This window comes from Peromyscus maniculatus, chromosome 16 (assembly GCF_049852395.1).
Source record: "Peromyscus maniculatus bairdii isolate BWxNUB_F1_BW_parent chromosome 16, HU_Pman_BW_mat_3.1, whole genome shotgun sequence".
Classification (NCBI taxonomy): Eukaryota; Metazoa; Chordata; class Mammalia; order Rodentia; family Cricetidae; genus Peromyscus; species Peromyscus maniculatus.
The window spans coordinates 38,566,566-38,580,914 of record NC_134867.1 but is presented as its reverse complement, the minus strand read 5'-3'; the positions used below and the strand labels follow the sequence as shown (position 1 = coordinate 38,580,914).

The 14,349-nt window shown below is 44.4% G+C and overlaps 1 protein-coding gene across 4 annotated transcripts in view; it reads left to right on the top strand.

Annotated features, from left to right (window-relative positions):
• Positions 1 to 13,987, top strand: part of Ahi1 (Abelson helper integration site 1) — a 148,984-nt gene extending 134,997 nt beyond the window's left edge. For all 4 annotated transcript variants that reach the window (XM_042262218.2, XM_042262219.2, XM_015998668.3 and 1 more), the window contains 3 exons: positions 783 to 841; positions 7,982 to 8,084; positions 12,624 to 13,987. In XM_042262218.2, the coding sequence (XP_042118152.1) occupies positions 783 to 841; positions 7,982 to 8,084; positions 12,624 to 12,626 (165 nt within the window). In that variant the 3' untranslated portion in view covers positions 12,627 to 13,987. The remainder of the gene's footprint in view (positions 1 to 782; positions 842 to 7,981; positions 8,085 to 12,623) is intronic.
• The last annotated feature ends 362 nt before the right edge of the window (positions 13,988 to 14,349 follow it).

Here is a 14,349-nt window from a genome sequence, read left to right as displayed (position 1 = left end):
AGAAATAATTGTGTAGATATCTTTCATCCGCACATGATTCAGCAGTCTATTGTCTTATTTTGAATGTCAGATGGATCTTCTTTGTAACATCTAATTCTCTCTAAAAACCGCTTTCCGTCTGTTTCATGGCAGCACTGGGTTGATTATAAAGTACTGTGACGTTAAACACCGTTTCCTCAGTGAACTTGGGTTGGAGCTAAAGCTTCAATCCCAGAGGAAGTATCTAACACTCGGAATTTAAGCTGGTACCTCTAAAGTGTGTATTCAATCTTTTCCTCAAGGGTGCCGTTAATAAAGTAAGATTAACTGAAAACTATAAAAGATGGAGAGTGTTCAAATTCGGAATCTCTGCGTTCAGTGCGGTTGAGCCTCAATGTAAAACATCTGGATACGCTGACAAGAACAGACAGATGCTGTGATGAAAGATGTATGAAGCTTAAGTAACATACCACAGTATTGTGTTAACTTAAGCTAATAAACAACCTCTCCCTTTTGTTCTTCTGTGTGGGGTTTGTTGTTGTTGATTTTGTTTGTTTTGGTTTGTTTCTTGGGGGGGTCAACATCTGAAAACTAACCTTGCTTGTAAAGAAGGTTGAAACTGAGTGGTAGACTAGCTCTTGGTTTTCGGTAGGCATGAGGATGTTACTGGGCTAGACTTCCACGTTCAAGCCGGGCATAGACGTGTTGTTCTGTCTTCTTGCAGAAAGGACTCGGGGTGTGGATGCTGACCGGGCTGTTCTCTCCTGTTGACTTACTGTTTGTTTTTCTCTCCTTCTTCACAGCAGTCCCTCAGTAAGGACAGGTCCCCGGATTCCAGACTGGGCTCTCAGTCCATGGCACAGTAAGTACTTCTCCTTCCAGAGAGTTGGCAGTGAGAAAAAGCAGTGGGAGATAATGTTGTTGTTGTTGTTGTTGTTGTTGTTGTTGTTAAGGATCATCTATCCATATCCCCTTTTCATAACACAGTGATCACACAAGTTAAATTTCAAATAGTTGATTTTTAAAAGACTTTTAAAATGTCTTGGAGCCAGAGAAATCATGCTATATAAAATAGCAACACACTAAACAGCAGAGGGCTTATTTTTCTTTTTCATTTACTTTGAGTGATGTTTTGAAATAACATTAACTGAATACGCGTGAATGGTTAGGTAAACTAAATTTTGAAATACCTCCTCTGAGGTCAGTTCCCAGGATGTCATCAGTGTGAACGTGCTCTGTGTCGCAGGAAAGCCTGGGTACAGCGTCCATGCACAGCACAGCATCTGCTGGTACCTCCCCGTGTCCTGCACACATGTGCACACAGACCATGCCTGCTGGGCTCCCTTCAGACACATACTATTTCAAGTTAGAATGTGCTACATGCTTTCACAATTTGAAGAATAATTCGCATCTTCCACTTCAAAATTCAAATGACAGGAATTACCAGATAAAACCATGCAGTGTGCTACAAGATAGTATTTTAACTCTGCAGATGAGAGATGTGTCATTTTTAAGGAGACTTTAAAAGAGTCATGGAATAATAATCTGGAAGATACCTTATAATTCTTTCCCCATCCCCTCTGTTTTAATAGCTGACAGATCCAAGGGGGAAAGCCAGGTGCTAATGTTATAAAGCATCGCTGTCACTACTAAACTAAGACCTCAGTCTCCAGCCCTTCACCACCGGGCTTGTCTCTTTCTCAACTAGTGCTATGCGAAGGTATCGTTACTGGAATTTGGGCATCTGTCTCTTAGTGATCACCAAATGATAAGGAGAAATCAGGGTCCCTTCTTGGAGTCCTTAGTGTTATGAACTATGCACGGGGAACCCCAAGGGTATCCCGAGTGTGCATAGAAACATGCTGGCATGCTGGGCAGATGCAGCAGCAGACTAGCGGGCAACCCACTCCATGCAGGGGCAGAGCGGCAGGTGGGCATTCACAACCTAGACACACATCTACGCAGAAATGATTTGTTATACTAGAGAGACGAAGAAGATAAGAAAGAGAGAAGAGAAAGAGAAATGGGGGCGGGGGGTTGAGGGATGCACAACTCTTGGAAGTGGTGAGAGAGAGAGAGAGAGAGAGAGAGAGAGAGAGAGAGAGAGAGAGAGAGAGAGAGAGAGAGTTTTTTCTTTATGTTAGGATGCAGGGTGGCCCCCAAGGGGCAAGATTTCAAGGGGCAGGTCCATTTTGATTATTATAAAAAGAGGTGAGTTATGGAAGCAAGTCAGGGAACAGGGGCACTGAGTTCCCGAGACTGCTTCAGGCTGACCAAGGGCGGAGCGGGTAGGGAGGACCTGGGGGTCACTCACGGTGGGAGATCTCAGGAACGTTCCTTCAGGAAGCCGAGGAGGCAGGTTGCAGCAGCGGTGTCCCAGGAGCTTGGGGGGAAATGGCACACCAAATCAGGAGTGTAGACGCCATGGCATCTGCTGTTTCTCTGCAGGTCAGGTGGGAAAACTGAATCTGCAAAATACGCTCGAAAAATAGGTGGGCTCAGAAATGGGCTCTGAAGACTAGTTTTCATCAGACCAGATTTCTTGATGCAGTAGCAAAACTTTTTCCCCAGGATCCTGTAGGTATATGTAAGACAGCTGGAATGGATTTACATCATGGCAAAAGGGTTAAAAATCCATTTAAGGACTCTTAGGAACTCTTTGTAGTCAATGTTCTATCAGTTTGTCAAAGCTGCATTTATCAGTATTAAAACTTTGAACCTCTGGAGTTATGTCTGAAATCAGTCTGTCCTGTACAATGAAGTCTGTGAATGAGGCAATACCTGTCTGTAATTGGAGAGCATATATATACTCTTGGGATTGGGGCTGTTAAACTGATACCCTAGTCATCAAACACAGTCAGATCTGAGAAGGATAAATTTGAGAAGAAATGAGACAACTTTCTAGTTACCTAGGCAGCAATCCCAAATCTCTCCATGGTCGTTGGGGGACAGAAGCCCCAAGGCAGCCCTTGTTCAGCTGATAGGCCCAGAAGATCTGATAGATTTTTATTTTTTCTATGGTGTAGAAATTTGGGGAGACTGACCCACCTTGACTTTGCAGTATGGGGCACTCGGTCCTCCATTGTTCCATTTATTCACAGTCTGGACAGGATCTCAGCTTCTTGCTGCGTGGCCAGCCTTGCCACGAGCTTCCGGATGGAAGTTCTTCTTCAGCCATCCATCTTCTTGAAGGAGATACAGGATACTGCCAGGAACTGACAGGTCTCTCCACATAAAAAGCTTTTATATTAAATGCCATATTCTCAGATCTCTACAGCTGTTTGAAGTCTGAGGGAACAAACTTTGTTAGATGTATTTATAACTTTGAGAGCATATATATGACTTAAATCTGAATATACAGGTTTCCCAGCTGATTAATGAAGTTAGCAAGAACGGGGGGGGGGGGGGGGAGGCGGCGGGGGGCTGATCTTTGAGTACAGCCAGATGATAATCCTGAATGACTTATATAGAAATAATAATTTATTAAGCTGTCTCCTGAGAAGGCAAAGAAGAGTAACAGGGGAAAGATTCCAAGGCTGAATGGGTACAGGAGAAAAGGGGCCTGTCATTTATGTAGAAATAATAATAATTTCTTGTCTTTTTTTTTTCTTTTTTGGTTTTTTGAGACAGGGTTTCTCTGCGTAGTTTTGGTGCCTGTTCTGGATCTCGCTCTGTAGACCAGGCTGGCCCCAACACAAAGATCCACCTATCTTTGCATCCCAAGTGCTGGGATTAAAGGCTGCCCAGCAAAATAATAATTTCATAATGTTATATAATACCTCTTCTGTTATGCATGAAGAAGGTCAAGTGTCTTATCTTATTGCAGAACCATTTTAATTAATAAATATCAATTGACAGTATTGGGTCTAGTTTCCTGGTATGTCAATGGGCATTAGATTGCCAATTTGTCCCCTATGCGGGGTTTCCATCCTTAACCTAGCCCTCTAGCTTGTCCTCGGAACAGGGAGCACAGGACAACTTTGTTCTCCATAGCTGCTTCAAGCTGAAACCGGGCACAAGTGTATCAGAATTGAATTAATGTTAAAAGCTGAAATTTAAAATCATAATATAACAATACCACCTGCATGTGGTTCTGCTGAAGGGAAGTACTTACGTCTCCAGCCACGCCCACACGAGTGGCCAAGAAGGAATGAATGCCAGGCCACAACTGGACCTCTACCCTGGCCAGATGACTGATGTGCCAGGTGCACCACCTATAATTTGAATCAGGAAGTGACTTCCTGGTGCCCTTAGTAAAGATGGCAGTGAGGTCATATGACCTGTCCATTTTGACCTTATTTAAGATGGCAGCTTGACCACGTGATTGCCCTTATTTATGCCAGTGCCACCTGACCACATGATCACCCCTTTCAAACATGGTGCCTGACCATATGTTCATGTTTTTTTTTCCAAAATAAACTGAACAGATAAGAAACATATAAAGTGAAGTATTTAAAAGTCAGTCAGAAAGAAATATAGATGGCCATATCAATCCTACATTTCCATTTGCACATAGGAAATAGACTTTGTGAAAGAAAGATGGAGGAAAGTTTTTTGGGGGAAAGTTTTACGGTTAATGTTTTGGAGCTCAGAGGCGGTGCTGTGGAGGGGAACAGGAAACAGTAACAGTGCAGCCGGGCAGGAGAGGGGCACCCCTCCCCGGGCTGCGGCATGCGCAGCATGGTGATGAGGCTGTAGCTGGGATGGGGTAGGCACATTTTTCCACATTTTTCACAGCAGACTGACCTCCAGCGTCCCAGAGGGTCAGTGAGGGCCAATGATAACCAGTGCAAGATAGCCCGCGGACCGTCATAACAAGGCTGGGGGCCGTGGAGTTGAGGGGGCCCAGGCCGTCTCCATATGCTGTTGCATAGGGACCGGCCAAGGGGCTTAGAGCCCGAAAGACACGTGTACCAGCAAGCAAACAAGTCGAATCCTCCCTTGTGGGGAAATGGCCAGAAGGAAAGGAGGAATCTTACCAACCCAGTAGGGTGAAGAGTCCCCGGCGGCGGTGCCCCAGCAGAAAAAACGGCAGGTGGTACAAGGTCCCAGAGCCGGTCAGACTGCCAGCGGGCAGGAGAAGGCAGTGGGATTGCCTGGCGAAGTTGGGCGCCAATGTTATGAATTATGCACAGGTTAGTGTTAGTTAATATTCTGACCTGCCCCTTGGGGCCACCCAGTGTCCTGACACAGGAGAAACCTCCATGGCAGCGGGGCGGCAGGTGGACATTCAGAACCCAGATGCTGCATCCGCACAGAAATGGTTTATTATCATAGAGATACGAAGAGAAGATAGGAAAGAGGGAGTGAAGAGAGAGACCTGTGGTAGCAGGTAAGGATGAAACCAGAGAGACTGTTAAGATAATATTGAGAGTATCCAGAAGAGATTTGGCCACACCTGGAGAAAGTGCGGTAGCAATAGAGTTCGTGAGAAAGGGTCGGAACTGGGCCTGGGACAATACCTCAGTCAGTTAAGTACTTACCCCAAAGCCCGAGATTGACCCCCAGGACCCATGTAAAGAATGATAGACATGGTAGCACATGCCTGTAATCCCAACGCTGGTGAGGTGGAGAGAGAAAGTCCTTGGGGCTTGCTGCCAGCCAGTCCAGCCTGGTTGGTGGGCACCAGGTCAATGAAAGACTGTCTCTACGCAGATGGACAGTGTTCCTGAGGATGACACCTGTCCTAGGCCAGGTTACTGTCGCTGTGATAAAACTGAAGCAAACAAACAAAAGGGTGTATTTGGCTTACACTTCCACGGCACCGTTCATCACCACACAGGGTAGGAACCTGGAGGCTGGAGCTGGTGCAGAGGACTTGGGGGGTGCCGCTTGCTGGTTTGCTCCTCATGGCTTGCTCGACCTACTCTCTATAGAACCCAGGACCACCAGCCCAGGGATGGCATCACCCACAGTGCTGCCGTCCATCAGTCACTAATTAAGATAATGGTCCATAGGCTTATGTTCAGCCCCATCTCAGGGAAGCATTTTTCTTTTTAAATTGAGGTTCCCTCCACCCAGATGATTTTAGCTTGTATCAAATTGACATAAAACTAACCAGCACACCACCTAAGGTTGTACCCTGACTTTCATATGTGCCCACGAGTGCTAACACAGCAACATACATGTCAACACACACACCCATACAAGTAAACACTCACACATGTATTTTTATAGGTCTGGCTTTGTATTTACAAATGTATTTGTAACACTTTTAGTGAAATGTACTTGATATATAATAAATAACTTACTTACAGTTCAGATATACATAGACATTCATGAGCCATCACCACAATTAAAGAATTTCTCATTCTTTTTACAATTCTTTCATTTCTTCCTCTCTATAACTATTATCCCTTGACAACCAGTGACCTCTCTCTCCTCCCAGAGTTTCAAGTACCATAATTTGTTTATTCATTACCTGTTAATATACCCTTGAGTTGTCTAGTTTGGAGCTACTGCAAATACCAGTATTTGTGTAAGTCGTCGTATAGATATTTGCATTCATGTTTATTGGGTGAAATATCTAGAATTGGGTGGCTGGGATTGTTTTCCATACATTTTCTATGTCATCTCATATTTATAGTCTTACCTGCATGCAAGAGAGTTATGCTGTAGTTTCAGCCATTCCAATACAAGAAGTATCTCGTGTGCTTTGAATTTGTATATCCTTATCCCTAATGACTTATGGTGTCAAGCATGAGTGTGTGTGTGTGTGTGTGTGTGTGTGTGTGTGTGTGTGTATGTGTGTGTGTTTATGATTTCTTAGGTGAAATAAGTATCAATTTAAATAATGTTTTACCTTTCTAATACTTGAAAAACTTTTTTTTTTCTACACTTATTCCTCTATTTTTGGAGGAGGCCTCTGCATACCATGGTATATGTGGAATTCAGAGATTAACTTGAAGGAGTAAGTTATTTCCTCTCCAGGTGGATTCTGGGAGTCAAATTCAGGCTGTCAGACTTGGCAGCGAGTGTGGTACCCTCTGAGCTCTCTCCAGACCTCTTAGGACTAAGTTTCAGGAGCGCATCACAGCTTCTAAATATGGCCTCTCTTCCTGACTTTCCCATGGCTGCCTCTCACATGCAAGCACATTCTAGTGTCTCTCTCTTTGAAGACACTGGTCTTGTCCTAACTGGATAAAACCATGTGAACTTACTCACCTTCCTTATCTCCAAACACAGTCACATTGAGAGCCAGAGCCTGACCGTGAGCTATGTACATGCAGCTTTGCGCACACACTGTCATTCCTGCTAATGACTCGATTTTTAAATTCCTCTCTCTTTTTTTTTTTTTTTTTTTTTTTGGTTTTTCGAGACAGGGTTTCTCTGTGTAGCTTTGCGCCTTTCCTGGGACTCACTTGGTAGCCCAGGCTGGCCTCGAACTCACAGAGATTCGCCTGCCTCTGCCTCCCGAGTGCTGGGATTAAAGGCGTGCGCCACCACCGCCCGGCCCTCTCTCTTTTTAAAGCTCTGTTTAGGATATTCCCACCTTCCTTCCGTACAGTACATACTTAGAGAAAAGACTAGTCTCCCAGTTCCTCAGTATCTCTCCTTTCATTTTGTACACTCTTTTTCCTAACATAATCTGTGCTGCAGCAAACCATGGTGTATGCTTTGCAATTACCATGAAGTTCTTCATGGCCTTCTGCAGTTTGGTGTGTTAAACTCATACAGGAACATCTTCCATTCCTTCCTTTCTCACTAAGACATACCCTACAAAAATATAGGTTTGTTTTTCCATCTACGTTGATAATATTTTCCAGTTTTCCCGAGGCATCTACATTTTCTTCAGAAACAGAATTTGTTTCGTTCTCGTCCCTTCGTGGCTGAGATAGAACACTGTCTGTCATACTCCTTTGGATGTCCCTCTTGTGGTTCCCGCAGGGGTTTTTCTCAGGTTCCCCACTCATCATCTCTGTCCCTCCCCTGCATCCCGCCTTACCTAACCCCGGAGCAGCTGTCTCACTGGCATCTCGGTTACAATCTCTCCTTCCTGTAGGACCGAGAAGGGCAAAGAGCACACCCGGGAGGACCGAGGACACAAAGCAGATCCGCAGGCGAAGAAAAGTGAGCCAACGGCCCGAAAAGTCACCCTGATAGAGGTAAGGGACAATCCGCCGCAGAGTCAGAAGTGAGGGACAACAGAAGTCAGGGGAGGGAAAACAGGAGAAGTCGGAAGTGAGGGGAAATCGGGAGAAAGTTACTTCATGACTTGAGACGCCCTGGTCAGCAGTGACCGAGGCCAGAGAAGAGAGAGCTGCTGGAGTGAGCACTGACAGGTGTCAATGGTGGCCGAGAGGCTGTTAGTGGCCTTGGAGGACGTGCTGATGGAGTCCGAGAAACATAGCTTAGACTGTCTTCAGCCTGAAAGGAAGAGACGACCAGAGTAGTCTTTCTTTCTCTCCCAAATTCTGGGCTGTAAACAGAAAAATCAGTTGTTTAGCAGTTGATAGAAAACTCAGGCTGTGGAGGTCTTGGTACAGGAGATGACAAGAATCTCTGCAAACCGAGAGATGAGAGCCCTTCCAGGCATGGGAGGAGCTGGGGCCCTGAGGAGACAAGCCCGACTTATGTTTTAAACTGGACAACTGCACCACGTTTACCTCAGAGAAAGGCCCTTGGGAAGATGGTAGTGGGTGGGTAAACATAAGAAATGGAGGGAACCTGTCAGGGGGTTATTTTCTCCTTAGGCAGAAGTAGTTTGTCTGTGGAAATAAAAATGTTTCGGTGTTACAGCCCTAACTACACCCACAAGCATACATTTGTTATCTTCTAGAATCAGATTCAGAGTTAGCATAACTTTTTCATTTGAAAAAAAATAAGTAAATCTACTTGTACAGAAAACCTAGATTGAATAATTAATTAACCCTGGGAACGGATTTTATATAAGTATGATGTGGGAATTAGAAACCATTTTTGGTTTTGCTCGAGGATTTTTGTTTGGTGGTGGTGGTGGTGGTGGTGGTGGAGGAGGAGGTGGAGGTGGAGGTGGTGGTGGTGTTTTGTGTTGTAGGGGAAGGACATTTCTGTTTCCTAGACTGGCCTCAGACTCTTGGGCTCAAGCTGTTCTTCTGCCTTAACTTCTAAGAACCTGAGAGTCCAGCCACCTGCCCCTGTGTCCAGCTAGGAATCATTTTGAAACAGATGTTTCGATTTATGTGATGGGAACTTCAAGATCACACATGTCAGCAATGAAAAAAGTGGTGCCCACTGCTATTTTAGAAAATGGAAATATGGACCAGTGAAGTTTTTCAATAATAGCTGGGTTGGAGAAGAATTTTACCTAACTGATTTGTACCTGCTACATATAGAAAGCTCCAAGAAATCATCAAAAAAAGAAATATATCACTAAGAAAACTGGTGAAAGACATAGGGAATGTTAGTAAAACAATAAATGTATTCAGTAATAAAAATGGTGAGTGTTTACTTTAGTAGTGATCAGATTCATGATCTGAATTGAAAAGTAACACAACTAAATTAGGTAATATTTTCATCACAAAATGACAGCCAGTCTCAAAATTTAGGAACTATAATTTTTATGACAATAGAAGGAAGTAGGTTAACCTCTTAAATGTATGTCCCTGTGTGCAATCCATTCATTCTTCATGGATGATATTTTAGTAGGAAGCTTGTTTTTATTTCCGTAACAGGGAACATGTGAAAGTGTATGGTTTGTAAAATTCTTATGTAGCCAGATGTGATGGAGTTTGTCTGTCGTCCCAGAGACTGGTGTTCTAAGGTGGAAGATTCACTTGAGCCCAGGAGTTGAAAGCCATTCTGGACAAATGAGTGAAACCACTTCTCAAAATACTAATGTCCTTTGACCTGACAGGAGGAAAGGTTTTGAAGACAGTGGAGAGATTCAGCTAAAAGGCTGAATTTTAAGTAGATGCTTTAAAAATTCAACTCAATCTTTATGAGCAAAGCGTTGGTTAAAATATCTCTGGCTCAGTTTGCTGGCACAGTCAATTTGGAGGCTGGTGGTTTGAGCCCACCTGGGGACAGGGACAATAGGAGATAACATTCAAAGTTGTTCCAGGAGACTTTGCTCTTCTAAAGGGAATTTGATAAATTGTGAAATGCTTGTATTATGGATTGTCAGGTTCTCATTATTCATAGGACAAAATTGTGAGTGGAAGGAAGTGATTGATAAATTTAGAACACAGCTGTAAATAGCTGCCGTGTGTGTTGAATAGTGATATCAACAAACGTTATCTAAGTGTTGAAGTTGTGCTGATTGTTTTCATTTTTATCCATGGATTTTCTGATTTTTTTCTACTCAACACTTTCATACTCCTTTAACATTCCTTCCAAAATGAACACAATTTCAGAAATTTCTAATATGATCTCTCCTTTCTACACAAGGCCCACGGTCTCGTAGTAGAAATCCCTAAGTGGGGTGTGTTTTTCGGCCTTCAAGTGGAGGGCTGTTTACAGTGCAGGTTCTCTGCCTCCAGGGCATTTTTGCTCCCCACCACTTAGCATGGGTCTCAGCACAGAGGCAAACCTGGGAAGTGGGTACCACGTTCAGTTTCTTAATGCCATGAGGCCCAGCCTGCTGCTGAATCTCACTGTTTTACACAAACGTTAGCCCAGTTTCATATTCATTTTCATAATCTTGCTGTACACATTTTCCTTTCTCTTTTTGTCTGAAGTGGCTCTTTCAAGCCTTCAGTTTGCCTCTCTTTCTGTGTTAGCTGTGGGCATACTGTGTATGAAGATGCCTCAGAGGAGTGGGCTCGGACTCAGGCTTGTGTTCTTAGATGGGATGAGACCTCTTCCCTGCGTTCAGCAAAGCTGGACCGGGTCTCAGCTTTGCCGACCCTGGTCTGTCTGTCAGCAGCCGAGTGTCCGGCTGTCCTCTGAGTGCCCTGCTGTCCTCTGAGCAGCTGGTGGTGCACACCTGACTGTTCTTCTGTCCCTTCCTCCTGACCCTGTGTCCCGCGCATGGGCGGTCTGCACATTTTGCCCTGTTCCTTCCTCCTCATGCTCTGAATCACTTCCCTTAAAGACGTTCTTCGCCACTGCTTCAGTTTTTTCTAGACTTCTCTCAGGGTTCCCTCTCTGGGGTTTCTCCCGGGTCTGTTTACTTCTCACAGTGCCCTCCCCTGACTCCGCCAGCTTGCCCTACATCTCCTGCACCTGCAGAAGCCATCTCGCTGATGTCCAGCTGTGTGTCCCCTTGTCACCGCCCCTTCTGTCTTTCCTCGTGTCCTGCTGTCTCCAGGAACCGCTCCTCTGGGTTGTTCCGTTGTCTTAGTCCTCCGAGACCAGTCTCCTCCTCGCTGCGCTTCGCAGGGTGGGGGGTCTCTGTGTGACTCGGACCCTGCCTTTCTTTGAACCTCTGCTCTGCTCCTCCCCATTTTCATCAGCCTCTAATCGGAGGACAGTTTTCCATTCTCCCCTTGATGACGTGTGGTAAGAGAAATGACTTCTCTGACTCTTCCTGTTACTGTGGAATCCCGGCATGGTGCAGCTGTTCCATTTCACACTTAACTCCAGTGTTTGCATGAGCTGCACTTGACTCTCTTCCTGAGTTTCTACATGCAACAGGAGTTTATCTGTGTAATTGCATTTAACAAATTGAAAATCAGGAAACCTGAGCCGATAACAGGATTTTTCCAAACCTTGTATATAATTTTTTCTTATTTGGAAAAAATAAATAAATAACGTAACCACATAACCACGTACTTGTGTTTTGAACACAAACACAAGTGTTTGCCTTCCTCCTGGGCTCCCAGGAGAGCCAGTAGGGAATCGCTAGCCTCTGCCCCGGCCTGCCACAGTGTGTCAGTCATCACTTTTCTCAGAGGTGATCCGCAGAGTTGACCTAACCTATCGCCATTGTTCCAAGGCTACAGCTTGTTTCTAAGGACAATCCAGTGTTGCAGCCTCTCTAGTTAGCAGGAAGTCAGACATGTTTAAGTCCAGAGATTCGGCAGTGCTACATGAGTCATGAGTGACACAGGATGTCCACTCACGACAGCAGTCCAGGATGAGCCCCACGGTTCATCACACACGAGCTGTCGATGCCCGCTGTGGTCTCTAAGAAAGCAACATCTGTATGTCGGCTCTTGATTTTTAGTAATAATTTAATTTGTTTTATCCCCAAATTGTATCTAGGCCCATGGTTAGCTTAGCAATCACTCTCATGGCCAATCAAAGATGAAATGAACATTGTCTCATTCTGTTCATGGAGTTTGGAAACTATAGTTAGCCCAGTTTGAAAATTAGACACACTAGTGGAGTAAAGGAAAGACTCCTGGTGAAGATGGTCTGTCTCTTTCTAATCATCAAACTGAGATGTCCCCCACAAGAATCTTCCCCCATGAAAGGAAGAACTTTACCCGCACAGACTACCTACTCCCAGCACCCTGCGAGATCTCTTCAGAGCTGTCTCATCTGCTCTTGAGACGGTTTTCATTTTCGCTCTTGTTAGCTTGTCAATGCAGGAACAGTCAATATGGTTGCTGACGGTGCAGAGATGGGAACAGCGCCCTTGAGGGGCAAACTGTAAGAAAGCTAAATTGATATAGAACTTGGGTTTAGCATGGGGGCTCTTGGCGGGTTTCTTACTGGCAATGTTGCACAGGTTATAACCGGAAGACTCTGTTCCTATCTTTGTGTACTTTTCTCCCTAGTAAAAAGTCGGAAAAGAACCAAGAAGCAACCCGATGAGCAGAAATGAAATGAAAAGCCAAGCCAAATGGGTTTCTCTTTAGATTCTGGAAGAAAAGAAGTATCCACTATTTATTGACCAACCTTATGAGAAACCTGAACTGAAGTTTGGCTGTTAAAAAAAAAAAAAATCAATGTGGCCCTCTGGGCTTAATTGTTATCAACCATTGTGAGTGTTATTGGTCAAAGTATTGTATCTGTGCTATTAGTAACTGCATTTTGCTGCTATTGGAAAAACCAATAAAGAAACCACAGAACTGCTTGCTACTCAGCAAACGTGAATACAAGTGTGCGCGTTGTTCACCTGTTCCCTAAGTTGTCATCCAGTGTTACTGTGTCTGTGACGTGGCTGTAGGTGTGAAGCCCTGCTCAGAATGCAGAGCATCTGCTTTGAAGCTAACTGTGTGTAAAAGACAAGCAGCTTCTGAATATTGTGTATTCACACTGCCCCAGTAACAAAGGCAGTCAGAGAAACAATTTGCTTATAAGAACTAAATGTTTACTTTGCTTTTGAGTGAATTATATGTGTAACTCAACACACTTAAACTAAAGTGATTTTGGATTTAGTGATATAGTAAACCAAATTTATTTCCGTTTTTAAAGGCAGTTCATATTTAAGCATATAAGTAATTTACAGATCTAAATTGTTCAGTATTTATTTTAGCCTGGATATTTATTTTTAAATTATTACACAACATTATTTATGTCTTTATTTCCAGAATAACAATGCCATACCATATGGCCATATGATTTGAAGTTGGATGTAACAGGGAAATTCATCCTTTTTTGTTTTTCCTTGACTCTTTCCTGTCTTCAATCACGTGAGAAGTCTGTCAGTAAAACAGTTAACCTCAACAAGGTCAAAGCCTGTGGTAAAGTTAGAAAAACTTATTTACCAAAGTCGACAATTGATTCCCTTGAAATAAGAAGTGAGAAAAACCGTGTCGAGCACTGAGGTGTAAACGTGTCCAGATGTACCAGAGTGAAACAGCTTCTAGTACAAATAGACGAGGCTCTCCCCCTGCACATGCTGTTGTAGAAGCTTAGGAGTGGTAAACACGAGCTTGCTGTGGCCTCTCTGTAGCGCTGTTGTTATTAAAAGGCGTTTTCCACAGCATGGAGTGGCACTGAAAACTGCCAAAGCCCACAGCCCTCAGCACCCAGGCTCTTCTGCCGGTGCCAGGCTGGCATTGTTCTGGCTGTGTGTGTCCATGCTCCGGGTGCACCCGGGCCAGGCAGCTGAGTCACTCTGTATGTACATGCTTTGCTTTCTGTCTTGTGAGTGTGTTGTTTAAAACAGTAAAACAATAAAGATATGTGTCCCTACTATTTCAGCTCGTGGGGTTTTTTTTATGAGTGTGTGCCATGTGTGTGTGTGTGTGTGTGTGTGCCATGTGTGTGTGTGTGTGTGCGCGCGCCTGTGTGTGTGTGTGTGTGTGTGTGTGCGCGCGCGTGTGTGTGTGTGTGTGTGTGTGTGTGTGTGTGTGTGTGTGTGTGTGTTCATGTGGGGGTGCATAGGTGTAGGCATGCAGGTGTGCATTTGTGCCTAAGTGTCAAGGCCCTGGGTTGATGTCAGGAATCTTCCTCCATCTTTCTTCTACCTTCTCTTCAAGGCAGGGTCTCTTGATAAACCCAGCTCACCAATAAGGATCCCCCATCTCCGCCCCTGAGACTGTAATTCCAGGTAAC